A 27688-nucleotide genomic window follows, 5' to 3' on the forward strand; every position below is an offset into this window, starting at 1 on the left:
TCACACAGTGTCTTCAGGAGACGGGTGAACACAGCAGCTGTCTCTGGGAGACGGGCGAACACAGCAGATGTCTCCGGAAGACGGGCGAATACAGCAGCTGTCTCCGGGAGACGGGCGAACACAGTAGATGTCTCCGGAAGACGGGCGAATACAGCAGCTGTCTCCGGAAGACGGGCGAATACACCTGCTGTCTCCGGGAGACGGGCGAACACAGTAGATGTCTCCGGAAGACGGGCGAATACAGCAGCTGTCTCCGGAAGACGGGCGAATACAGCAGCTGTCTCCGGGAGACGGGCGAACACAGTAGATGTCTCCGGAAGACGGGTGAACACAGCAGCTTTCTCCAGAAGATGGGTGAACACAACAGCTGTCTCCAGGAGAAAGGTGAACACAGCAGCTTTCTCAAAGAGATGGGTATGGGAGAGATGTCTCCCACCTTCTTCATTTTCAGCTGTTCCCCTCAGGTCAGAGGTTTAGGGTACCAGCTTGTAAAACCAAACACTATAAAAACAGTTTTGTACCAGCAGCCATCAGTGCTGTTAACAAGTAACAGACCTTGTTTTTATGAACAGCACATTTTTATTTTAGTTATTATCCTTTGGCTTGGTATGATGTGCTTTTAGACTTTTTAACTATTGATGTTTTAACTCTTCTTGCTTATTTTATCTTAGGGCCATCCTTGTTGTTCTTTTAGCCTTGGCACTGTTGTCATTTTGTCTTGTTCTGTGTTTCTCTTTGTGTTTACAAAACGAGATGACTCACTCACTGTAAACCAAATTTGCCCAAGGGTATAATAATAAATTGAATCTGAATCTGACTCTTCTCCAGGAGATGTGTGAACACAGCAGCTGGGATAGGTAAACACCCTTCGTGACAACTGTCATGTCATACTCTTGTGAGAACTGTAATTCCAGTCATCAAGGTGACGAAAGGGTAAGTATTTCCATTGAATTGTTTTTTTTATTCAATATGGCCGTAACATTATGTCATATGAGTTTTAACAAGCTCCCCATGTCTTCATCTGTCCACAGGTACCACACCATGTATTTTAGAATGCCATTTGGCTCTTTCTGTATGTTATGTGACCTGTAATAGTGTTAAAACTGTTTCTGTTGCAGTTTTACAAAATATGATTTTTTTTTAATCGTCTGAGAAACTACCTGATGAGAACATAAAACCTTTTTTGCGATATTTGAGGGTTTCTTTTTTCTTTTCAAAATACATCTTTCTATTAAAGCTGTCTTGTTGGGAATGTGTCGTGACACGGACCCACAACAGGGGGCGCTAAGGAACGGACAATGGATAAGCCAACCAGTAACAATTTAATGTTGTGGAAACACACAACGGAATACAGACAGAGATATGGATTGCCAATGATACACCAGGTGACGTGTGGGCAGGCTCGAAGATAGAAGACCTCTGGCGAGAGAAGAGCTGATTCCCACACAGCTTCCACCACCAGCGGGCCTGAAGAACACCGGAGCCGCCAAGTCCCGAGTCCCCAGGTGGCCTCTGCCTTCGGCTGTCGACCCTGGTACTGCTGGCAGAGAACAGAGAAAATCCAGGTGAGTGTGAATCCGCACACTCAGTAGTCCACTCACAGTCAATGTTCTCCAAGGAGGGAGCACCTCCACCTCCAATCACACACTCGTGCAGCTCCTGTGTAACCACTTATCTGCTACGGAACGTGATGTGAAGTCGTCGCGGTCACGCCCTTACTCCAGCTCCGATAAGGACACCACAGGGCAAGCGGCTGCAAGGAAGAGTTAAGTTAGCAGAGAAATTTACCACAGAGAAGATTACCTCTTGGTTGCTGATTTCTCGGCGGGGAGGTGGAGTTGTAGTCCGGCTTTTATGGTGATGTGGAAAATGAGTGACAGCTGGTGTCAAGAGTAGAATGGGAGGCAGAGCCTTCAGCTTTCAGGCTCCTCTCCTGTGGAACCAGCTCCCAATTCAGATCAGGGAGACAGACACCCTCTCTACTTTTAAGATTAGGCTTAAAACTTTCCTTTTTGCTAAAGCTTATAGTTAGGGCTGGATCAGGTGACCCTGAACCATCCCTTAGTTATGCTGCTATAGACGTAGACTGCTGGGGGGTTCCCATGATGCACTGTTTCTTTCTCTTTTTGCTCTGTATGCACCACTCTGCATTTAATCATTAGTGATCGATCTCTGCTCCCCTCCACAGCATGTCTTTTTCCTGGTTCTCTCCCTCAGCCCCAACCAGTCCCAGCAGAAGACTGCCCCTCCCTGAGCCTGGTTCTGCTGGAGGTTTCTTCCTGTTAAAAGGGAGTTTTTCCTTCCCACTGTAGCCAAGTGCTTGCTCACAGGGGGTCGTTTTGACCGTTGGGGTTTTACATAATTATTGTATGGCCTTGCCTTACAATATAAAGCACCTTGGGGCAACTGTTTGTTGTGATTTGGCGCTATATAAAAAAATTGATTGATTGATTGATTGGTGCAGATGATGAATGACAGCTGTCACTCTCCGTTGCTCCGACGCCCTCTCGTGCTTGAAGCCCGCACTCCAAGCAGGGCGCCATCTGGTGGTGGTGGGCCAGCAGTACCTCCTCTTCTGGCGGCCCACACAACAGGACCCCCCCCCTCAACGGGCGCCTCCTGGTGCCTGACCAGGTTTATCTGGGTGACGGTGGTAGAACTCAGCCAGGAGGGCCGGGTCCAGGATGAAGCTCCTCTTCACCCAGGAGCGTTCTTCGGGTCCATACCCCTCCCAGTCCACCAGGTATTGGAACCCCCGGCCCTTCCGACGGACGTCCAGGAGCCGACGCACGGTCCATGCCGGCTCCCCGTCGATGATCCGGGCAGGAGGCGGTGCAGGTCCAGGGGTGCAAAGTGGAGAGGTGTGATGGGGTTTCAAACGGGACACATGGAAGACAGGGTGGATCCGCAGTGAAGCTGGCAGCTGCAGCTTCACTGAGGCCGGGCTGAGGACCTTGAGGATGGTGAACGGTCCGATGTAGCGGTCTTTGAGTTTTGGTGATTCGACCTGGAGTGGTATGTCCTTGGTAGATAGCCACACCTCCTGCCCGGGCTGGTACGCAGGGGCCGGGGAACGCCGGTGATCTGCATGGGCCTTGGCCCTCGTCCGAGCCTTCAACAGGGCAGAACGGGCGGTCCGCCACACCTGGCGGCACCTCCTGAGGTGGGCCTGGACCGAGGGCACTCCGAACTCTCCCTCCACAAGTGGGAACAATGGGGGCTGGTACCCCAAACACGCCTCAAACGGGGAGAGGCCGGTAGCAGACAAAACCTGGGTGTTATGGGCATACTCGATCCAGGCCAGATGGTTACTCCAGGCCGCTGGGTGCGCGGAGGTTATGCAGCGAAGGGCCTGCTCCAGCTCCTGGTTAGCCCGTTCTGCCTGGCCGTTTGTCTGGGGGTGGTACCCGGACGAGAGACTCACGGTGGCCCCCAGCTCCTTACAGAAACTCCTCCAGACCTGCGAGGAGAACTGGGGACCACGATCCGATATGATGTCCGACAGTATCCCATGCAGACGCACGACGTGGTGGACCAGGAGGTCTGCCATCTCCTGGGCCGTCGGGAGCTTCGGGAGGGCCACGAAGTGGGCCGCCTTGGAGAACCGGTCCACTATCGTGAGGATGACGGTGTTGCCCTGGGACGGTGGGAGGCCCGTGATGAAGTCCAGGCCAATGTGGGACCAGGGGCGATGAGGCACCGGCAGGGGCTGGAGGAGGCCCGTGGTGCTCCTATGGTCCGCCTTGCCCCTGGCACAGGTGGTACAGGCCTGGACGTAGTCCCGGATGTCGGCTTCCAGGGACGCCCACCAGAAGTGCTGCTGGACAACTGCCACGGTCCTACGCACCCCGGGATGACAGGAGAGCTTGGACCCGTGACAGAAGTCCAAGACGGCAGCTCTGGCTTCTGGTGGGACGTACAATTGGTTCTTAGGGCCGGTCCCCGGGTCCGGGTTTCTTGCCAGGGCCTCCCGGACGGTCTTCTCCACGTCCCAGGTGAGGGTGGCCACGACAATGGACTCGGGGATGATGGTCTTGGTTGGATCCGACAGCTCAGCCTTGGCTTCCTCTTCATGCACCCGGGACAGTGCGTCCGATCGTTGGTTCTTAGTCCCGGGGCGGTATGTTATCTGGAAGTCAAGCCGCCCGAAGAACAGAGACCAGCGGGCTTGCCTGGGGTTCAGCCGCTTGGCGGTCCGGATGTACTCCAGGTTCCGATGGTCCGTGAAAACCGTGAAGGGCAACGCCGCTCCCTCCAACAGGTGTCAAGAGCCTCCTTCACCGCGAAGAGTTCCCGATTGCCCACGTCATAGTTGCGCTCGGCTGGGGTCAACCTGCGGGAAAAATAGGCACAAGGATGGAGAACCTTATCCGACCAGGTGAAGGGGACTTTAGTGGAGGTCAGGGCAGTCAGGGGGCTAACTACCTGACTGTACCCCTTAATGAACCTCCGGTAAAAATTCGCAAAGCCGAGGAACTGTTGCAGCTTCCTTCGGCTTGTTGGTTGGGGCCAATCTCTCACCGCCGCGACCTTGGCCGGATCAGGGGTGACGGAGTTGGAGGAGATGATGAACCCCAGGAAGGACAATGAAGTGCGGTGGAACTCACACTTCTCGCCCTTCATGAACAACCGGTTCTCTAACAACCGCTGTAGGACCTGACGTACATGCTGGACATGAGTCTCAGGGTCCGGAGAAAAGATGAGTATATCATCCAGATATACGAAGACAAACCGATGCAGGAAGTCCCGCAAGACGTCATTTACCAAGGCTTGGAACGTCGCAGGGGCATTCGTGAGGCCGAACGGCATGACCAGGTACTCAAAGTGACCTAACGGGGTGTTAAATGCCGTCTTCCATTCGTCTCCCTTCCGGATCCAAACTAGGTGGTACGCATTCCTAAGATCAAGTTTAGTGAAGATTTTGGCTCCATGCAGGGGCGTGAACACCGAATCCAACAGAGGTAACGGGTATCGGTTGCGAACCGTGATCTCGTTCAGCCCTCTGTAATCGATGCATGGACGGAGTCCGCCGTCTTTTTTGCCCACAAAAAAGAAACCCGCACCCATCGGGGATGTGGAGTTCCGGATCAGCCCGGCGGCTAAGGAGTCCCGGATGTAGGTCTCCATTGACTCGCGTTCCGGACGTGAGAGGTTGTACAGCCTGCTGGACGAGTACTCAGCGCCCGGGATCAAATCGATGGCACAATCGTACGGTCGGTGCGGGGGAAGAGTGAGTGCCAGATCTTTGCTGAAGACGTCAGCAAAATCGTGGTACTCCTTTGGCACCGCCGACAGATTGGGGGGGACTTTGACCTCCTCAGTAGCCGTCATGCCGGGTGGAACAGAGGATCCTAAACACTCCCGGTGGCAGGTTTCGCTCCACTGCGTCACAACCCCAGACGGCCAATCAATCCGGGGATTGTGCTTCACCATCCATGGGAACCCCAAAATCACTCGGGAGGTAGAAGGTGTTACGTGAAACACGATCTCCTCCCTGTGATTCCCAGACACAACCAAGGTCACGGGCTGTGTCTGATGTGTGATTAATGGAAGTAGGGTGCCATCTAGTGCCCGCACCTTCAAAGGTGAAGGCAGAGCCACCAGAGGGAGTCCCACTTCCTTTGCCCATCTGCTGTCCAGCAGATTCCCTTCCGACCCCGTGTCTACCAGTGCTGGGGCGTGAAGGGTTAAATCCCCACTCAGGATCGTTACTGGGATTCGTGCAGATTTGCGGGGCTTCCCCGCGTGTGTGTTATGGCCCACCCTTAGCCCAGTTTCTAAGGACGGGCGTTGTAGTTTGACCGTTTGGGGCAGTCCTTTTGCATGTGCTCACATGAGCCACAGAAAAAACACTCCCCACGGGCCAGCCTCCTTTGTCTGCTGTTTACTTTCATTTTGGCCCTGCTCGTGTCCATAGCTTCGTCAGCAGGGGGAGCTGTTGCCACACGGAACTCTCTGGCAGTGAAGCGTGGGGACGACGACACCCTTTCGGAACCGGAAGGGAGAGGGGCGGCTCGGGCCTGGCCACGCCCCCCGGCCTGCTCCCGACGGTGTTCATTCAAACGGCTGTCTAAGCGTATAACCAAATCGACAAGCCCATCGAAATCCCGCGGTTCCTCCTTAGCCAGCAAATGCTCCTTCAGGACCGGAGACAGTCCGTTTATGAAGGCGGTGCGGAGCGCAATGTTATTCCAGCCGGACCTCGCTGCCGCGATGCGGAAGTCGATTGCATACGCAGCTGCACTCCGGCGCCCCTGTCTCATCGACAGCAGCACGCTCGAAGCAGTCTCGCCTCTGTTGGGATGATCAAAAACCTGTTTGAATTCCCGCACAAACCCAGCATAAGATGTTAGGAGCTGTGAGTTCTGCTCCCAGAGCGCCGTAGCCCAGGCGCGTGCCTCTCCTCGAAGCAAATTAATCACATAAGCCACCCGGCTAGCGTCCGACGCGTACATGATTGGACGCTGTGCAAAAACGAGCGAACACTGCATGAGGAAGTCTGCGCACGTCTCGACACAACCTCCGTACGGTTCCGGAGGGCTTATGTATGCTTCAGGGGACGGTGGGGGGGGGGGGTCGTTGAACGACCAGTGGAATGTCTGTGTCGGGCCCAGGACCAGCGAGAGGAGGGACTGCAGCAGCGCCTTGATCGCGCGCTTCCACCCTGGCGGTGAGAGCCTCCATCCTCCGATTAAGGAGTACATTCTGCTCGGTCACCAAATCCAACCGAGCCGTGAAAGCGGTTAGAATATGCTGCAGATCACTCAACACACCTCCCGCTGACGCCTGCGCCTCTTGCTCTTCCATTGGCCGTTCAAGCTCTGGTTGAAACCCCTCAGGATCCATGACGCTGGCCGAGAAATCCTGTTGGGAATGTGTCGTGACACGGACCCACAACAGGGGGCGCTGTTCTGGTGGTGGTGGGCCAGCAGTACCTCCTCTTCTGGCGGCCCACACAACATGTCTGGCCTTTCAAATTTCACAAAACTGACAAAATTTAGTTTCTGCCTAAATCCAAGCATTATAATGTAGGTTTATTTTTGGACTATGTTGTGAAATTACAGCTCATCTTAATGAAGACAAGATATTGATATGGAGGGAATTCCATGGTGAATACTGTCTTTTCCTTCTAACACCATTGTACAGATGAACTGCAGGAGGAAGCACAAGTGCGCTTGTGCATGAGGTTTTGAAGTTACCTGTGACCTGACCCCCTTGCTTAATTCACGTTCCCAGGCCAGGGACACTAGCATCCGTAAGATGTCTTGTATGTCAGATGTGTTATCTGGTTAGAAAAATAGTGGCTTTAGATTTAGAAGCGTTAATTTCTCACTAACTTTTTGAAAAAAATCTGAGAAACATATTGAGTTTAAACAGAAATAAGATGTTTCAGAACGTTTTCCACCATCTTGGTTTATTTTGTTTGCACAAACAGCCAACTGACATCACACTGCCTTTCTTTATTCCGATTGGCAGTCACCGTCCCATTCCTAGCATCCTCACACAGCTTGGGAAGAGCCCTCATGTGATCTACGACGTTGCTTCAAAATGTAGGCCATTGCACTTGACTGCTTGAATTTCAACCCATCATGGGATGAAATTCTAGATTGTTTCCAGACAGCGCAAATTTGAATCATTGGCAATACAATATTATGAATACCTTATTTAAATGCTAAGGAATAAAATTATAATGGTGCCAAAGAAAATAATTTTATGACTTAAATCTTAAAAAAAACCCAAAGGCCGTATACCTTGAAGCAAACTTTCAAATTGCTCCTTCAAACTGCACAACCTTCAGGGTAACGAGAAATGGAAATTGCCTTGCTTTAAGCACAAAATTGGAGTGAATTGGCTTGTTTTAAAATTCTTGTTACATAATGTCCCATAAATCTTTATATGGACACTTTGACATGTGCCCAAAACAGGGGTGAGACAAGTGACAGCTTCTTTTCATTTCAAGCAACAGGCAAAGAAACAGGCTGTTTCTTCAAGACCTGAAAAGTGAGTATGTTGGGGTTTTATTAAAGGCTGCACCTTGTGTCTATGGGGAATTTTTGGCTGGAAATATTAATTTCAGGTTTTCAGACGACTTGTGACCTATATTACCTTGCTGAATTGCCTGTAAAATGACCCCTTTAAATGCACTGGACCTCTGCTTAACTCTTATTTCCTTGCACTCAGTTCAATCAAAGAACAACTGACACAGAACACACTGGAACCAGGATTCAAATTATACTTGCAATAAAATCATGATTCAAAGCCCAATTTATTTAAAACAGTTACAGTGCAAACCCCATGTTGAATTCTGTATTAATCAGCAGGAAATTATGTTTCAAAGGAACATCTCCAAAGGCCAATTTAATTATAGGCGAATGAGATAGAATATTTCAGTGAGCTTTATGCCACCAGCCTTCTTTTGGACTTGGTTAGGACTGCATAAAACTTCATAATGGCCATGTAAATATTAAAACTGCAGTGAGTTTGGAGCTACTTGTGGCAGTAAGTTTAGTCTATTTTTTTAATGAAACTTTTAAGCATTTGGCTCTGTTAGCCAACACATTTCACCCCTCTGCTGTTGCACAAACTGAATCCAAAGACTTGAATGCATTATTTTAAATAACACCTGCTGCAAATAATAAGAATGCATGCTCTCCAAGCTTGGCTCAGTGACATCATAGTGCATGCACTCTCCTAAAAGGAGCCGCTTTTTATCCACTGTGCACCTGATTATAATGATTGTAAATGCTTCACTGAGTCGCTCTGCATCCTTTTTGCATTATTTCACATCACATAACAGGAGCAAAGTGAAACTTTTATTTAAAGACTCCACTCAGTCAACCTGACCATTTACTGAAACACTATCATGCATATAAAAAGATTCAATCATATTATGCATATTTAATAATTTGCACAGGGAACCTTTGAAATTGAAATGCTCTATTAGATTTTTTGCTGTCGTCCGTGCTGCGATGATGGATTCGATCAGTTTTGATCTCCTGGGTAGAAGAAAGTAAAAGTGCATGTATTCCAATGTGATTGACAGGTGAAGATGCCCCCTCCCTCTCACACTTTTTTTTTCTTGCCGACATCCCTCAGCAACAGCCAGGAGTCAAATGATGCCTTCACGGACACACTGTAAAATCTGGAGGGTTGTTGTTCAGGTATCTCTGGACCCCCCCCCCCCCACACACACACACACACCCCTAATAAATAAATAAATATATACAATGTTTGATAATTTGATGATTGTCAGATTCTTGAAATGCTGCAAGTTTTAGCTATTATACTAAAATCAAAAATTTAAAGCATCCTCGATTTTTTTTTGTATCAATGTGGCTTTTGATGTGTTTTTGTTGTTGTTGTTGTTGTTTTTCGTCCCTTTAAAAATAAAGCAATCACATGACATTTTTATTTTTGTAATCTTTGATGCTCGGCCCTGTTTGTAAAAATTATTGAATATTTACATGATTTGTGTTATTTTTGATGCATATTTGAGATGTGACCACACGGGTGCCTAAATGTGATATTCATCACGGGCAGCATTACGAAAAGTACATTCATCTACGGGTTTGTGACTGGGGCACGAAAATTAGGCACTTATTGTGACACAAATTCATTTTGTTACAGGGGCATGAACTTGTTGTGTGGGCTGCTGAAGAGGAGGTACTGCTGGCCCACCACCACCAGAGGGCACCCTGCCTGGAGTGCGGGCTCCAGGCACCAGAGGGCGCTGCCGCCTCACAGGAGCAGCCGGGGTGACAGCTGACACTCATCACCTGTGACAGCTGTCACCACTCATCTGATCTGCATCGGTATATCAGCAAGACGTCATCTCCACCTCTTTGCCGAGATATCGTTCTACCTGAAAGGTAATATCCTCAGCCTGACTGCTTGATAGAAAGCCTTTTTGTTGTGATTTTTGTGAGTGATAACAGACTTTTTCTCCAACGAGAGGTGGAGGTAGCTTCCCTGCCGTGCAGATTGCTGGGTGCAGACGCACGCACGTTTAATTGTGTTTTTGTTCCTCGCCAGCAGTACCAGGTCCGACACGCGGAGGCAGTGGCCACCTGGGAGTTCGGGACTTGGCGGCTCCAGTATTCCCGGGGTCTGGTGGCGGAGGAAATCGTGTGGTTCCGGTTCTGCTTTGGACAGGCGTCTCCTATCTTCGAGCCTGCCCACACGACACCTTGTAATTTGACCTTTGATCTATTGTGTAATCTGTTGTGTTTGTTGTGCACGTTCGCAACAGTAAAGTGTTGTTATTTAACCTATTCCATTGTCCGTTCATTTGCGCCCCCTGTTGTGGGTCCGTGTACTTACACTTTCCCAACAGGATATCTCGGCCAACGTCATGGATCCCGAGGGGCGTCAACCGGCTGTTGAACGGCCAATGGAAGAACAGGGCGCACAGGCGCCCGCAGGAGGAATGATCGGTGAGTTGCAGCGGATCCTCACCGTTTTCACGACTCGGTTGGATTTAATGACCGAGCAGAACGTCCTCCTTAACCGCAGGGTGGAGGCTCTCGCCGCGCAGGTGGAGGCGCGCCCTCAGGGCGCTGCTGCGGCTCTCCCTCCTGTCGACCCTGTGCGTAACAGTGACGTTCCACTGGTCGTTCAACGACCCCTCCCACCTTCCCCTGAAGCATACATAAGCCCTCCAGAGCCATACGGAGGTTGTGTGGAGACGTGCGCAGACTTCCTTATGCAGTGTTCGCTCGTCTTCGCACAACATCCTGTCATGTACGCGACTGATTCTAGTAAGATAGCTTATGTAATTATCTGCTTCGCGGCAAGGCACGCGCTTGGGCTACAGCGCTTTGGGAGCAAAATTCACGGCTCCTTCTGACATATGATGGGTTTGTGAGGGAGTTCAGAACAGTGTTCGATCATCCAAATAGAGAAGAGACTGCTTCAGCCGTGCTGCTGTCAATGAGACAGGGGCGCCGGAGCGCAGCTGCTTATGCAGTCGACTTCCGCATCGCGGCTGCGAGGTCCGGCTGGAATAACACTGCCCTCCGCGCCGCCTTCGTAAACGGACTGTCGTTGGTCCTGAAGGAGCTCCTGGTGGCTAAGGACGAACCGCGGGATTTAGACGGGCTTATTAATCTCGTTATACGATTAGAAAATCGGTTAGAGGAACGCCGTCGGGAGCGAGGCGAAGGACGTGACCGGATACGCGCCGCCCCTCTCCCTTCCGGGTTCGAAAAGGGGCCGCCCTCCCCACGCTCCACAGCCGCAGCGCTTTGTGGGGCAACAGCTCCCCTTGCTGACGTTGTTAGGGAAACGCACAGGGCCAAAATGGGGAGGCTGATCCGTGGAGAGTGTTGTCTCTGCAGCTCAACAGAGCACACACAGAGAGCCTGCCCCAAACGGCCAAAACGTCAACACTCGCCCTTAGAGACTGGGCTAAGGGGGGGTCAAGACATTCAAGTGAGACACACACAAATTGCCACACGACTCCCAGTCACAATCCTGAGCGGGGATTTAACCCTTCAAGCCCGAGCACTGGTGGACACGGGGTCAGAAGGGAATCTGCTAGACAGCAGATGGGCAAAGGAGGTAGGGCTCCCTCTGGTGGCGCTTCCTACGCCATTGCAGGTGCGGGCACTAGATGGCACCCTCCTCCCTTTACTCACACACAAGACACCACCAGTAACTCTGGTGGTGTCTGGAAACCACCGGGAGGAGATTGAGTTTTTTGTAACTCCTGCCACCTCCCGCGTGATTTTGGGCATCCCATGGATGTTAAAGCACAATCCCCGGATCGATTGGCCGTCTGGGGTGGTGGTTCAGTGGAGCGAAACCTGCCATCGGGTGTGTTTAGGATCCTCGGTTCCTCCCGGTTCCCAGGCTAAGGAGGAGGTCAAAGTCCCGCCCAATCTGACGGCGGTGCCGGTTGAGTACCACGATCTTGCTGACGTCTTCAGCAAGGACCTGGCACTCACCCTTCCCCCGCACCGTCCGTACGATTGTGCCATTGATTTGGTTCCGGGCGCTGAGTTCCCGTCCAGCAGGCTGTACAACCTCTCACGACCTGAGCGCGAATCAATGGAGACCTACATCCGGGACTCATTAGCTGCCGGGCTGATCCGGAACTCTACCTCCCCGATGGGGGCAGGTTTCTTTTTTGTGGGCAAGAAAGATGGCGGACTTCGTCCATGTATTGATTACAGGGGGCTGAATGAGATTACGGTTCGCAACCGATACCCGTTGCCATTATTAGATTCCGTGTTCACCCCCCTGCATGGAGCCAAAATCTTTACTAAACTGGATCTTAGAAATGCGTATCACCTGGTTCGGATCCGGAAGGGAGACGAATGGAAGACGGCATTCAACACCCCATTAGGTCACTTTGAGTACCTGGTCATGCCGTTCGGCCTCACCAACGCCCCCGCGACGTTCCAAGCATTAGTTAATGATGTCTTGCGGGATTTCCTGCACCGATTCGTCTTCGTATATCTAGACGATATACTCATCTTTTCTCCGGATCCTGAGACTCATGTCCGGCATGTACGTCAGGTCCTGCAGCGGTTGTTGGAGAACCGGCTGTTTGTGAAGGGCGAGAAGTGTGAGTTCCACCGCACCTCTTTGTCCTTCCTGGGGTTTATCACCTCCCCCAACTCCGTCGCTCCTGATCCGGCCAAGGTTGCGGCGGTGAGAGACTGGCCCCAACCCACTAGCCGTAGGAAGCTGCAACAGTTCCTCGGCTTTGCTAATTTCTACAGGAGGTTCATTAAGGGCTACAGTCAGGTAGTTAGCCCCCTGACAGCCCTGACCTCACCAAAAGTTCCCTTCACCTGGTCGGATCATTGCGATGCCGTGTTCAAGGAGTTGAAACGGCGCTTCTCGTCTGCACCCGTTCTGGTGCAGCCCGATCCTAGTCGCCAGTTAGTGGTTGAAGTGGACGCCTCGGACTCAGGGATAGGAGCTGTGCTTTCCCAGAGCGGGAAGACCGATAAGGTCCTTCACCCGTGTGCCTATTTTTCCCGCAGGTTGACCCCGGCCGAACGGAACTATGACGTCGGCAATCGAGAACTCCTTGCGGTGAAAGAGGCTCTTGAAGAGTGGAGACATCTGTTGGAGGGAACGTCCGTGCCATTCACGGTTTTCACTGACCACCGGAACCTGGAGTATATCAGGACCGCCAAGCGGCTGAATCCCAGGCAAGCCCGCTGGTCACTGTTCTTCGGCCGTTTTGACTTCCGGATCACCTACCGTCCCGGGACCAAGAACCAGAGATCGGATGCCTTGTCCCGGGTACATGAAGATGAAGTCAAAACGGAGTTGTCGGATCCACCGTCCGGGAGGCCCTGGCACGAAGCCCGGACCCCGGAACTGGGCCGAAGAACAGACTTTACGTCCCACCAGAAGCTAGGGCTGCAGTCTTGGACTTCTGTCACGGCTCTAAGCTCTCCTGTCATCCAGGGGTGTGAAGAACCGTGGCAGTTGTCCGGCAGCGCTTCTGGTGGGCGTCCCTAGAGGCCGACGTCCGGGATTATATCCAGGCCTGCACCACCTGCGCCAGGGGCAAGGCTGACCATCGTAGGGCTTCGGGTCTGCTCCAGCCGCTGCCCGTGCCCCATCGCCCCTGGTCCCACATCGGCCTGGATTTTGTCACGGGTCTCCCGCCGTCCCAGGGCAACACCACCATCCTCACGATAGTGGACCAATTCTCCAAGGCGGCCCACTTCGTGGCCCTCCCGTAGCTCCCGACGGCCCAGGAGACAGCGGACCTCCTGGTTCACCACGTCGTCCGGCTGCATGGGATCCCAACAGACATTGTCTCAGATCGCGGTCCCCAGTTCTCCTCGCACGTCTGGAGGAGCTTCTGCCGGGAACTGGGGGCCACGGTGAGTCTCTCATCCGGGTACCATCCCCAGACCAACGGGCAAGCAGAACGGGCCAATCAGGAGATGGAGCAGGCCCTGCGTTGCGTGACAGCCGCGCACCCGGCGGCCTGGAGTACCCATCTGGCCTGGATCGAGTATGCCCATAACAGCCAGGTGTCGTCAGCCACCGGCCTCTCCCCTTTCGAGGTATGTCTGGGGTACCAACCGCCTTTGTTTCCAGTGGTTGAGGGAGAGGTCGGTGTGCCCTCGGTCCAGGCCCACCTACGGAAGTGCCGTCGGGTGTGGCGTGCCGCCCGTTCTGCCTTGCTGAGGGCCCGGATGAGGTCAAAGGCCCATGCAGACCGTCGGCGGACCCCGGCCCCTGCGTATCGGCCAGGGCAGGAGGTGTGGTTGTCGACAAAGGACATCCCCCTCAAAGTGGACTCCCCCAAGTTACAGGACCGTTACATCGGTCCCTTCAAAATCCAGAAGGTCATCAGTCCAGCCGCAGTGAGGCTTCAGCTGCCGGCCTCACTGCGGATGCATCCTGTATTTCACGTGTCCCGAATCAAACCACATCACACTTCACCCCTCTGTACTCCGGGTCCGGCACCGCCTCCTGCCCGGATCATTGATGGCGAGCCGGCTTGGATTGTGCGCCGGCTTTTGGATGTCCGTAGGATGGGCCGGGGCTTCCAGTATTTGGTGGACTGGGAGGGGTACGGACCTGAAGAACGCTCCTGGGTGAAGAGGAGCTTCATGCTGGACCCTGCCCTCCTGGCCGATTTCTACTGCCGCCACCCGGACAAGCCTGGTCGGGCGCCAGGAGGCGCCCGTTGAGGGGGGGGTCCTGTTGTGTGGGCTGCTGAAGAGGAGGTACTGCTGGCCCACCACCACCAGAGGGCACCCTGCCTGGAGTGCGGGCTCCAGGCACCAGAGGGCGCTGCCGCCTCACAGGAGCAGCCGGGGTGACAGCTGACACTCATCACCTGTGACAGCTGTCACCACTCATCTGATCTGCATCGGTATATCAGCAAGACGTCATCTCCACCTCTTTGCCGAGATATCGTTCTACCTGAAAGGTAATATCCTCAGCCTGGCTGCTTGATAGAAAGCCTTTTGTTGTGATTTTTGTGAGTGATAACAGACTTTTTCTCCAACGAGAGGTGGAGGTAGCTTCCCTGCCGTGCAGATTGCTGGGTGCAGACGCACCCACGTTTAATTGTGTTTTTGTTCCTCGCCAGCAGTACCAGGTCCGACACGCGGAGGCAGTGGCCACCTGGGAGTTCGGGACTTGGCGGCTCCAGTATTCCCGGGGTCTGGTGGCGGAGGAAATCGTGTGGTTCCGGTTCTGCTTTGGACAGGCGTCTCCTATCTTCGAGCCTGCCCACACGACACCTTGTAATTTGACCTTTGATCTATTGTGTAATCTGTTGTGTTTGTTGTGCACGTTCGCAACAGTAAAGTGTTGTTATTTGACCTATTCCATTGTCCGTTCATTTGCGCCCCCTGTTGTGGGTCCGTGTACTTACACTTTCCCAACAGAACTGTGGGGATGGGGGGGGGGGTATGGTTAGGGTTAGGGGAGGGTAGACACCATGGTTACAGTTAATGTTAGATATATTTGTGTGTTTCATTATTGTTTTCTTTATTTGTTTTGGTATTAATGTAGTTATATAGGACTGTGTCCTTAGTTTCATATACTTTTCTGTGTTATCTGTTAGAATGTGCATCTGCTGGAATGTGCATGTCGAACTGAATTTAACGAGATTTACCACTTAGGACAAAGAGATTCAGATTACATTATAAATCATACACGTCCCGTTATCGCCTGGGTCAGTGGCAGGGGGTGGGACCCCCCTTAAATACTCATGGGGACCAATAAAGGGAGGATTTTACAAAATAAAGTCCGCCTTTGTTACACCCATGGAGTGTCTTATAAAACTGTTTGTACCCATCGTTCTTGGGTCTGAATGGGCAGATCTCATGTGTGAGAGAAGTTCTTCAGAAACCAGGCCTGATTTCCATTGTGACTTTGAATAAATTTAAAAGTGCGGAATAGTTTGAGTTTGTACTTTGTGAGGGGCAGTGAAGGGGAGGATTATAAATAGCAAAATAAAAAGCGTGTTATGAAAATCTGGTGCTTTTCGTGATGGGGGCACAAAAAAAATGTGAGATGGTGGATTTCTACTGTGAGCATCACCCAACTCTCCCAAAGCAGCACATAATGTGGGCCTGTTTTTGTTTGTTGTTCCTTTGATTTGTTTAATTTTTTTTATTTATTTATAAATAAGTTTTATTAACAGATTTTATTTTATTTTTTAGGGGAGGTGATGGTCAAGTGGTTAAGGTGTTGGGCTTGAGTCCAGAAGATCATGGGTTCAAATCCCTGCCTGACTGGAAAATCACTAAGGGTCCTTGGGCAAGGCCTTTAATCCCCTATTGCTGCCTTATATGGCAGCACCCTGACGTTGGGGTGAATGTGAGGCATTATTGTAAAGCGCTTTGAGCATCTATATAAATGCAGTCCATTTACCAATTACTATTTTATTTTAATGTCCTTAATTGAATGTTTGGATTTGTTTACATATGATTGTATTTTTACTGCTTTCATTTATATGGTAAATGGACTACATTTATATAGCACTTTTCCATCTGCATCAGATGCTCAAAGCACTTTACAAACAAAGTACTGGGATTAAGGACCTTTCCCAAAGGCCCTCAGTGATTTTCTGGTCCAGTCAGGCTGGGAGTTGAACCAAGGATCCTCTGGTCTCAAGCCCAATGCTTTAACCACTAGACCATCACCTCCCCTTAATAAATTGTTTGTAATGGTTGCATTGCCTTTATATGAATATTTGAATGATTAAGTCAAGGTTCTTTAACTGTTCATTTATAATTGAACTACTGAAAATTTTCCTGACATGTTTGATAAGGTTTTGGCTATGTTATAATTTTAGTATGGTAAGTATACTATTTAAAACTTGTTCAAACTATTTCAGATTGAGTATCTGTACTTTTTTCTTTAAACACATTTGAACAAAACTACAATAATACTGATAACTGTGATCATTTGTGGTTACTGCAATCATAAGGTAAAATTTGCATATCCTTACATGTCTGTGAGACTAGTTAACCAAACAGGTACCTGGTGTGCATGACATAAAATGCAACACTTTGAAGAAAGAGGATCTGCAATATAATAACAAACCATTTTCATGATAAAATCCACATTTTACGGACGTAATCCTTAATAAATTGTTTGTAATGGTTGCATTGCCTTTATATGAATATTTGAATGATTAAGTCAAAGTTAAAATCCACATTTTACGGACGCAATCCCATCATGATTATCTTGTTGATGCGCGGTCAGCTTACATTTGTCATATTTCCGACATTCTTCTGTGTCCGTGAAGTAGCACTTCACTTCCTTTGCCCGTATTTGGCTGCCGATCGGCGCAGCGTGAGCTCAGGAAAGCATTTGGAAGGACTAAAAAAGAGCTTGTGTCTGCCGTCTGATAGAAAAAAAGAGAGAGAGAGAGAGAAAAAAAAGAATAAAACAATCAAAGGTTGTTTTCGCCAAAAAAAAAAGTTGATCGCGTCACGTTTTACTGGAGACAGCGGCGTGCGCGTGCACCGATCAGCAAGAGCTGCGTTCACACAGGTAAGAATGTTTTCCTCATCTAACAGCATCTTTAAATCAGCTCTTCAGAGTGATAAACGCAACATAAGCTGCAACACCTGTCATTACTGCGAAAGACCTTTAATTGGCACCTTGTTGATCAGAATTCCCAAGTTGAAAATAATATGAATGGAGCATCTTCGAGGAAGTCCTCTTAGTGCCAACATGAAAGCAATGCCAGACTTACTCAGGATTTACATATACCCCACGTGAGAATGTATACAACATGAGAATAAATCAGCAATATCTGTTTGATGGCTCAAACTTCCAATGCAGCATTTACTGTGACAGTAAAGACACGCTGGTTACAAATATCTTAATTATATACATAGCATCCTGCTTTGATTTCCAAGTTTCTCTAAAATAACACATTTTCTCATAAATCTAAGGAAGCTCTTGATCGGATTTATATATTCTTTTCTGCTGCTGATTGCTGGAATCTGAGCTTCATATTCTGCAAAAACTCAAAATGTGAAGATGCTGCTGGAGTGGTGCGTGGATGCAACTGTCAGATGGAATTAGTTCCGCTCCCAAGTGACAGCAGCAGCAATTCGGAGTCTGTAATAAACTCTGCGCTTATAATATTGCCAATAATTGCAAGTAGGACACACTAAAACAAGGAGTCGGCTCTATTTCATGATTCATCTTCAGATTGTGTTGTCACAGAAAGGAAATCAGGCTTCTCTGTGAGTGTGATAAAACTATTCAGTTCACCGGAATTTGACTTTCAGTGATAAAAATACATCTGCAGAATTCATTTTATTTTGGCGATTGCCTGGTTTGTGAGTTTGCTTGTTCTTACTACAAGCATTCCTAGCCTTCAGGCACACCTGCTCCCAATTTCCCCACATGGATATGAGATGATAAGATTGTTCCCGACAACATTTCAAAGAATCCAAGACGTGTTCAGCAGGTGGCAGACTGGTATACAGTATTCCTATACACACACACACACACACACACACACACACACACACACACACACACACACACATTTTATATATATATACGCACACACAGTGCCCTCCAAAAGTATTTGGCCCCTTGGTATTTCACACATTTGAATTTATTTATGCCATTTTAAATACAAAAAGTAAATCAGGCTTCTCAATATAAAAATTTCTAAAATCTTCTTCAAAGTCACACTCAAACCAGATCTCTACAATGTGATATAAATTAAATAAAAATATAAGCCAAGATAATGGGTTGCGTAAGTAATGGGCCTCTTTGGTATATCACCTGCAAATAATCAGTTTTATAGTTTTCTTCAGCCAAGTCAGGGGATGGATACATGAACATTTCCAAGTCACTGAACATGTCTTGGACTTTATTTACAGCAGTTATGAAGAAATACAAACAGTGTGGCACTCTATGGTAAATCTGTGTGGAGCAGTTCTCAAAAACTGACTGTGCAAGAAGGAGAAGCGTGAGGAAAGCCACCAAGACAACCCAGAAGAAATTATAGGTTTCTGTGAGTGTGATTGGAGAAATTGTGCACAGTACGTATTTTGCATTTTTTATCCCCAGTTATACAGCTTCATGATGAAGTGGTATAGAGGAGCATTTTCTTTCACCAAAACATCAAATATAGGTTTGGATCTCAGATACAAACGTTTTAGGCACATTTGATGCTTCGTAAGTGCATTCAAATTTGTGAAAGCATGATAAATATTCATAAATAAATTAAATGTGTGATGGATTTTAACGGTAATGATAATCAATATGAAAACTGGGTTAAATTTGCTTGATATTTCAATGTATAAGTTGCACCAAAGTAGTCACAGGACCTCAAAAACTATTTTTAGAAAAATGTGACTTAAAGTATGAGTAACTGCATTTTAAATTCATTCTAATATTGCATGATCATTTGCGGTTGTGTTTGTGTGGTATTCTAATGGCCAGTACACGTGCATTCACTTTTGTTGGAGCTGATATTGTGTTGACATACCAATAAAAACGCTACTTTTATTATAACTCTGGGTGGCCTAAAACATTAACACAGTACTGTGTATCTATGTATATATATATATATATATATATATATATATATATATATATATATATATATATATATATATATATATATATATATATATATATATATATATATATATATATATATATACATACTTGCTCTGGGGGTGGGTAAGGTTACTTATGAGTTGGTGATATATGAATAAATTGAATTGAATTAAATTGAGTTATTAAGATATTCTTACCCTTATTTGTAATTAAGATTTTAATAATAATAAAAAAATGTAGTATTTCAAATATAATTAATTCACGTCATTCTGTGTTTTTAGGTGAATCATTTTTTAATAAGTGGCTGATTTTTCTTTATTTTTAATTTAACATTTCAGTAAAAACTCTGAACCTGAAAATGAAATAGCTATGATGTCATCTGTGCAAATATAAACAATTCTGAATAAATGTAATCTAAACTCTCTCAAGGCAGATTTTATAAATTTGAAGAAAAACCTACTTCATTCAAATTTGATGGCTGTGTCGAGATCCAAAGACTTAATTCATTCAAATTTCATGGCTGTGTCAAGTTCTTAAGAAAACAAGGCAGCTCTTTCCTTTATCCATGTATCATCTCAGTTTGCAGCTACAATCACCAGTTTTCCCATGGAGCTATATCTGTTGAAGGTTGACATTTCGGTGGTGCTTGGCTGTGTGTGAAGCAGAATATGTTGCACATACAACCCAGGCACATGGTGAAAATGCGATGACAACATGAAAAGTTATTTGATATAGTAGCCTGTGATGCCATTACAAATATATGAGATTTTGTAACGGTATCATGAAATTTGGGATGACACAACTGGAGGGGGGAGCTTGACCATGTCACAAAAATGCAATGAATTTTGTGACGTATCATGGAAAAAAGTGAGTGGGCTGGCACTATGGCAGAACCTGGCTTTTGGACTTGTTTCTTATAAGAGTCTGGATAGTCCTGTTCATCACTTGGTCTGGAGCCCACAGTGTCCATTTCTTCCAAAGAGCATATCAGTCTGACAACAATACATGTTTTCACTGTGATGGTCCAACCTGGATGTCTGTGAGTGCAGAAATGTTGACATGGCTTCTGGACAAGGTTAATATGAAGCCTGTTTTTTTTTTTTTTTCAAAGTAAACTTTTGAGAGGCGTTTATGATGGTAACTCCATACTGTAGGGCTTGACAATGGTTTCCAAAAGTAATCCCTTTTTCATGTGGTTTCATGCAAGTGATTTCATGTGGTTATATCAGCTATTGATGAATGTTCTTGATCACAGTTGTTAAACTTAGGCTTGCGCCCCTGCTTTTTACACACTGAAATTCCTCCAGATTAATTGGATCATTTCATATTTTGCACTCTGAAGGGAGAAATATGCAAATCTGTTTCTTGAAGGAACATTGTTTTTAAACATTTCAATAAATTTGTCATACATTTGTTAAGAAACTGGGGAGCCTTTTGTGGATATTATTTTTGTACCAAACATCACCTGTCAGAATTGTCTGTTTAGAATAACTATTTTAACCTCATTTCTATGCCTAAATTGCCTCCATCCCAAACTTTTTTGGGGAATATATTGCCAATCTGAAATGCAGGTATGTCTTGGCTTCATTTCCTTAAGTGTAAAGATCACTGCTGTTGTTTTTGATTTGCATTTTTCATACTGTCCCTTTTTTTTTTTTTTTGGCATTGCGATGGTACTATAGAGAACAGATCCATAAGAATTAGGCTTACCCAGTGTCTACATCTTGAATTGCCACCAATGAATATGATGATGCCATGATGATACAATTACACTCCCCAGTCATTATATAAGGAAGGTCGCCCTTAATAGCATCATCAGTGCACACAGTTGTATGAATTGAGAGCATCACTTGTACGGCAGCACATTGTCTTATATCTTTGTAAACTATGAAAGTGGCTTTTAGTGTCACGACTCAATCCCTGCTATTTTTGACAGCATTGTTGCTGCTGGAGTCACAATGGATGCATTTCCTCTCAAAATAAGCAAGGATTTGTGATTTCTGCTTTTTTAAAACTGTACAGTTGTCGGGATGTATGATCTGCACAAAAGCTCGGAAGCATCCATTCAAGGGATTTTCTCAGGCAATTAAGTTCTTGTCATGCGTCCTGACAATGTAAGACTGAGCGCATTTGGGAATAGAGAGCCAGCTGCCCTGTGTGCCTTTAGGTCAGTGCCTAAGGATTAGAGTATGTGCTGTTTTAGGTACGTACATGCAGTGTAGATCACAGCAATGTCTACATTTTCAGCACCTGTTCTACGAGAAATCCTGTTAACGATTTAAAGCAGAACAGACAGCTTGACCCTTTACAAATGCACCCCTAAGCGCTGAACACATAATGACACTAAAGACCAATTAATTTCCCCATGAGGTTCCTGGTTCTGCCTCAGAGGTTATTTTATTGATGCTAAAAATCAATATACGCACGATGGAATCATTCTGATTATTTTTCTCATATTAATTGATTTTTCACAGGGCAGCATGGCCAACAAGAAGAGATCAGTGGACTTGCCTCCAAAGCAGAATGTTTTGGAAGCAAGACCACTTGTGTCCATTCTCCATGTAATGTACTGATGCATCAAGAAGGACATCCAAAGTTACTACTTATTTACTTACTATTAATTTACGTAGGACAAAATGTGTCATTGGATGTAACATTGCCCACAACTTGTTACAACTACTGTTGCAATTATTACAATAGTGCTTTATTACAATGACATTTGATTACATTCATGCATTCATTCATTCATTTTCTGTTCCCACTTACTACAATTAAGGGTCACTGGCAGGTTGGAGGCTATCCCAGCAGTTATAGGGTGAGAGGCGGGGTACACCCTGGATAGCTTTATTACACTAAAAAAACTGACTCATTGGATTGGATTTCCATCTAATAAATATATGTATTCCCAACTAAATTAAATTAAATTATCTTGCATTGGTGTGCTTTATTTGAGTTGGGGCTACATATATTTATTAGATGGAAACCCTGTTCATAACTGAATTGAGTTCATCTAATGAGTCAGTTTTTTGAGTGTACAACGGCAGTTGCAACAGCATCAACACTCACAATTGTAATAATTATTTCAATAGTGACAGTTATTACAGCAGTGACGTCTTACAGTTGCTGTTGCAAAAGTATTCCATTTATTGTAATAAGCAGTTTATTACAATAGAGTTTTATTACAATGGCTGTTGCAACAACATTATTACAACAATGACAGTTATTACAGTAGCAGTTTATTACAGTTTATTACAGTAGCTGTTGCAACAGCATTTGCACTCACTATTATAATAGTTATTACATTAATGATGGTTATTACAGTAGCATTACAATAATTATTGCCATAACATTCACACAGGCTATTATAATAAATATTGCAATAGTTCCATTACAATAGCGGTTGCAACAGCATTTGTGCCCACTATTGAAATAGTTATTTCAATAATGACAGTTATTACAGTAGCAGTTTATTACAAGAGTAGGTTATAACAGTAGCAGTTACCACAGCATTCACACTCATTATTGTTATAAATATCATAAAGCAGTTTATTAAGTAGCTGTTGCAACATCATTTGCACTCACTATTATAATAGTTATTACATTAATGATGGTTATTGCAGTAGCATTACAATAATTATTGCCATAACATTCACACAGGCTATTATAATAATTACTGCAATAGTTCCATTACAATAGTTCCATTACAATATCGGTTGCAACAGCATTTGTGCCCACTATTGAAATAGTTATTTCAATAATGACAGTTATTACAGTAGCAGTTTATTACAAGAGTAGGTTATAACAGTAGCAGTTACCACAGCATTCACACTCATTATTGTTATAAATATCATAAAGCAGTTTATTACAGTAGCTGTTGCAACAGCATTTGCACTCACTATTATAATAGTTATTACATTAATGATGGTTATTACAGTAGCATTACAATAATTTTTGCCACAACATTCACACAGGCTATTCTAATAAATATTGCAATAGTTCCATTACAATAGTTCCATTACAATAGCTGTTGCAACAGCATTTGTGCCCACTATTGAAATAGTTATTTCAATAATGATAGTTATTACAGTTGAGGTTTATTACAATAGCTGTTGCAACAACATTCACACCCACAATTTTCACAATATTATAACACTGGCAGTTATTACAATAAGTTTATTACCATAGTGGATTATGACAATAGTGGCTGCAACATGGCCACTAACCTTGGAATTCTTCATAGAACATGGAAAATACTATAGATAGGTCAGCATTAGCACAGTTATTAGGAAACAATATCAGTAATAGAAATACAACTTTAAATATGATGAAGAAGAAAGGCTTAATGAAGCAGAACAACTTCACATGTTGGCCGTCAAGATGTTCCTCAGCTAGGGAAGGACAGACATTTCTGCCTTCTGAAATCTAAATCTACAGTAATCTTACACTTGACAAATCTAAAAGTTAAGGGACAGAGGAGGACAGAGAGAAAAATGGAGAGGTGAAGGGCAGCAGAATACAATTTGGAATAGGGCACAGCTTGTTAAAAGTGAAAAACTAAGGGCCCCTTCACACATAACATGATTGAAGCCAACCAGTGCATGAGGGAGGAATTGGATGCCATTTGTGAAAAATCGGAGCGGCCTCTAACGCCTGTCGCTACAACTATTCGCGCACACCAGCGGTCGAAAGACAAAGACTGCCCTGTGAGAGCCCATTTGATCCCTCTTGCAGCAGGTGTCGGCCAAATTCCAGGTGACACACAGAAACGTCCAGTACCACTCGTGGAGCACTTAGACACATTTCACATCCATCTTAAAAGTGGTCGGCTGCTCACTATTTTCGTGCTAACAGCACAAATGGCCACACATTTTCTAAGTGCCCCCACGAGTGTGGCTTTGCAAAGCAACACAGATGTGGCATGCCAGAGTATCGGCTCCCCGCTCAACGCATGTGCCGTGCATGTGTATCGCGTGTGTGTTGTGCCCCCCCCCCACTCCCTCCCCACAACACATGAGGCATGCATGTGTTTTGCGTGCCCCCATCCACAACACATGTGACGTGCCAGGGAGGGGGTGGGTGGGAGTGCTCTTGCATGAACTGCTGACATGTATGTAGAGATGGGGACTGGCCAGCCACGTCTGAGCGCACACAGCACAGCGAGCCACCTCCCAGCTGATCACCAGCCAGAGACTCAGCTGCAAATGACGACTCAGTGCACACGACGTGTCACATTAAAAACACAGAGACCACAGCCAGGACAGGTATATTAATAAGTACTACACTAACTATATATTCAAAATGATCACATAACACAGAAAGAGAGAGTGACACATTGGTGTGTGTGCTGAACGGGGGCGTTGCCACCGACAGCAGCAGCTATTGAGATCTACGGTCCTGGATGTCACAGCTGGGGAACGCGTATCATGTTTTGATGGACATGGCCTTACAACTGTCCACTGTGATGCGCGTGTCTGCTTGCTGTCCTTATGTGGACATACATAAAAACATATATCGCTGTTGCAAGGGGCTGCAGCGAGTGAGTGCACGATGTGCACATTGACAGGCTGTCCCAGGTGAAATGGACCGTTAGATCATGACACACAGCGGGAGATCTGAATGTCATGACACCCACGTGAGCTCTCTTCTACATGACAGGCCGGACATGCGCGGAGGGCCGGCAGGTGCATAAATTTGGGCACCCTTGTCATTTTATTAATTTGAATACATTTAGTCCTAATTATTGGAATACAAAATTGTTTGGTAAGCTCATTGACCCTTGACCTCCTTACACCGATGAATTCAATCATGAGAAAGGGTATTTAAGGTGGCCATTTTCAAATGTTTCCCCTCTTTGCATCTCTTCTAATGAGTAGCAACATGGGAGCCTCTAAACAACTCTCAAATGACCTGAAAACAAAGATTGTTCAACATCATGGCTTAGGAAAAGGATACAAAAAGTTATCTCAGAGATTTCAGCTGTCAGTTTCCACTGTGAGGAACATAGTGAGGAAATGGAACACCGCAGGCAGAGTACTAGTTAAGGCCTGAAGTGGCAGGCCAAGAAAAATCTCAGATAAGCTGAAGCGAAGGATGGTGAGAACAGTCATAGTCAGCCCATAGACCTGCTCCAAAGACCTACAACATGATCTTGCTGCAGATAGTGTCTCTGTGCATCGTTCAGCTATACAGTGCACTTTGCACAAAGAAATGCTGTATGATGCTGCAATGCAGAGGAAGCCTTTTCTGCGTACACACCACAAACAGAGTTGCTTGAGGTATGCTAAAGCACATTTGGACAAGCCAGCTTCATTTTGGAATAAGGTGCTGTGGACTGATGAAACTAAAATTGAGTTATTTGGACCTAACAAGGGGCAGTATGGATGGCTGAGAAAGAACACAGCATTCCAAGCAAAACACTTGTTACCTACAGTAAAATTTTGAGGTGGTTCCATCATGCTGTGGGGCTGTGTGGCCAGTGCAGGTACTGGGAATCTTGTTAAAGTTGAGGGTCACATGGATTAGAGTCAATATCAGCCAATATCAGCAGATTCTTGAGAACAATGTTCATGATGAATCAGTGATAAAGTTGAAGTTGCGCTGGGGCTGGGTCTTTCAACAAGACAACGACCCTAAACACTGCTCAAAATCTACTAAGGCATTCATGCAGAGGAACGAGTACAGTATAATGTTCTGGAATGGCCATCTCAGTCCCCAGACCTGAATATTATTGAAAATTTGTGGTGTGATTTTAAGTGGGCTGTCCATACTCAGAAAACAACAAACCTGAGATGTTTTGTAAAGAAGAATGGTCTGAAACACCTTCAACCAGAATCCAGACTCTCATTGGAAGCTATAGGAAGTGTTAGAGGCTGTTATTTCTGCAAAAGGAGGATCTACTAAACATTGATGTATTTTTTTCTGTTGGAGTGCCCAAATTTATGCGCCTGCCTAATTTTGTTTAAAGAATTATAGCACACTTTCTGTAAATACTACAAACTTCATTTTACTTCTCAAATATCAGTGTGTTCGTCTGCTATATTATACTGTATTATATTGCTATATTATTACTGAAATTTCTGATCTAGACAACCAATGATTTATAAAGGAAAATTATGAACATTATCAGGGGTGCCCAAACGTTTGCATACAACTGTAATGAGGGAATGGATCTGTGTTTTCAATTTGATTGGAAGGTTCCCAGACCAGCCAGTGATTCCATAGTGAAGAATGGACTCAATTGTTGCGCTGTAAAAGATCATAACTAATATTTTTGTTTTATAGCAGGGAAACTGTTATATAGCAGTTTTCTCTTGTAAGCTGGGGTTTGTTTTATTTTTTGTTAACTCCCCTCACAAGAAAACAATCCATAAAATGCTTGTGTCTTGGCCTGACAGTAAGGTGCAAATCTTATTAGGCGTGTTTGTACCATAGGACCTACTTCCCAGATGTCGAAAACATTAACAGAACTGGCCCCATAATTGGCCTTCTCAGCCATTCCGTCGCTATTGCTGTGAAGACCCACTGGGGTCATTGCAGTTTAATGTTAGATGTATTAAACATTAATGTTAACAATAACATTAGCTGCAAGGGGACATAAAATTTTGCTTGTTAGCTATGGGTAGAATGCAACATATGCACACTAGTCAGAAGACCAAAGCAAAAGTAACTGCTTTTTATTTGTCTTTCCACTAGGTTAATGCAAATTCTTAAAATATCTGTAATTCATTAACTGTTTACCTGATTCTGGACTTCTCGATGCCGTGCCCATTGCTTGTTGTAATCTTCTCCTGCATGAGGTCGAGCAGCTACCATTGAGCCCTGCCCATCGATTTTTTTTCCCAGTGCTGCTCAGAAGTACCTATCCTGGAGCGGGGAGTTATTTCACAACCAGATAAAGCTCAGAAAATGTCCTGTCAGCAATGGTTCCTTGTTATAGACACCTGCAAAGGTGATGGACCAAAATGGCCCATGTGTTCCTGCAGCGTAAACAGGGTACTTATCTTGAAATCAATACCTTTCTTCTCCATTGTCATAGATAGTTCAGTTTGTCTTCCATGTCCATAATCTACCTCAGTAATCATGTTCACTTTTTCTTGATTTTCAGTGAAGACAAAACCTGGTGGTTCATGTCTGAGCCTAACAGTAAAAGAAACAA

General features: G+C 46.1%; 1 protein-coding gene across 1 annotated transcript; it reads right to left on the bottom strand.

Annotated features, from left to right (window-relative positions):
- Positions 1-27326, bottom strand: LOC117527976 (keratin-associated protein 4-3-like). The gene is made up of 2 exons (XM_034190496.1): positions 27271-27326; positions 1-367 (listed from the first exon to the last, which is right to left on the bottom strand). Exons 1-2 carry the CDS (start codon positions 27324-27326, stop codon positions 1-3), a joined length of 423 nt encoding a protein of 140 aa, XP_034046387.1.
- Positions 27327-27688: the final 362 nt, after the last annotated feature.

Source organism: Thalassophryne amazonica, chromosome 16, assembly GCF_902500255.1.
Source record: "Thalassophryne amazonica chromosome 16, fThaAma1.1, whole genome shotgun sequence".
NCBI classification, from domain to species: domain Eukaryota; kingdom Metazoa; phylum Chordata; class Actinopteri; order Batrachoidiformes; family Batrachoididae; genus Thalassophryne; species Thalassophryne amazonica.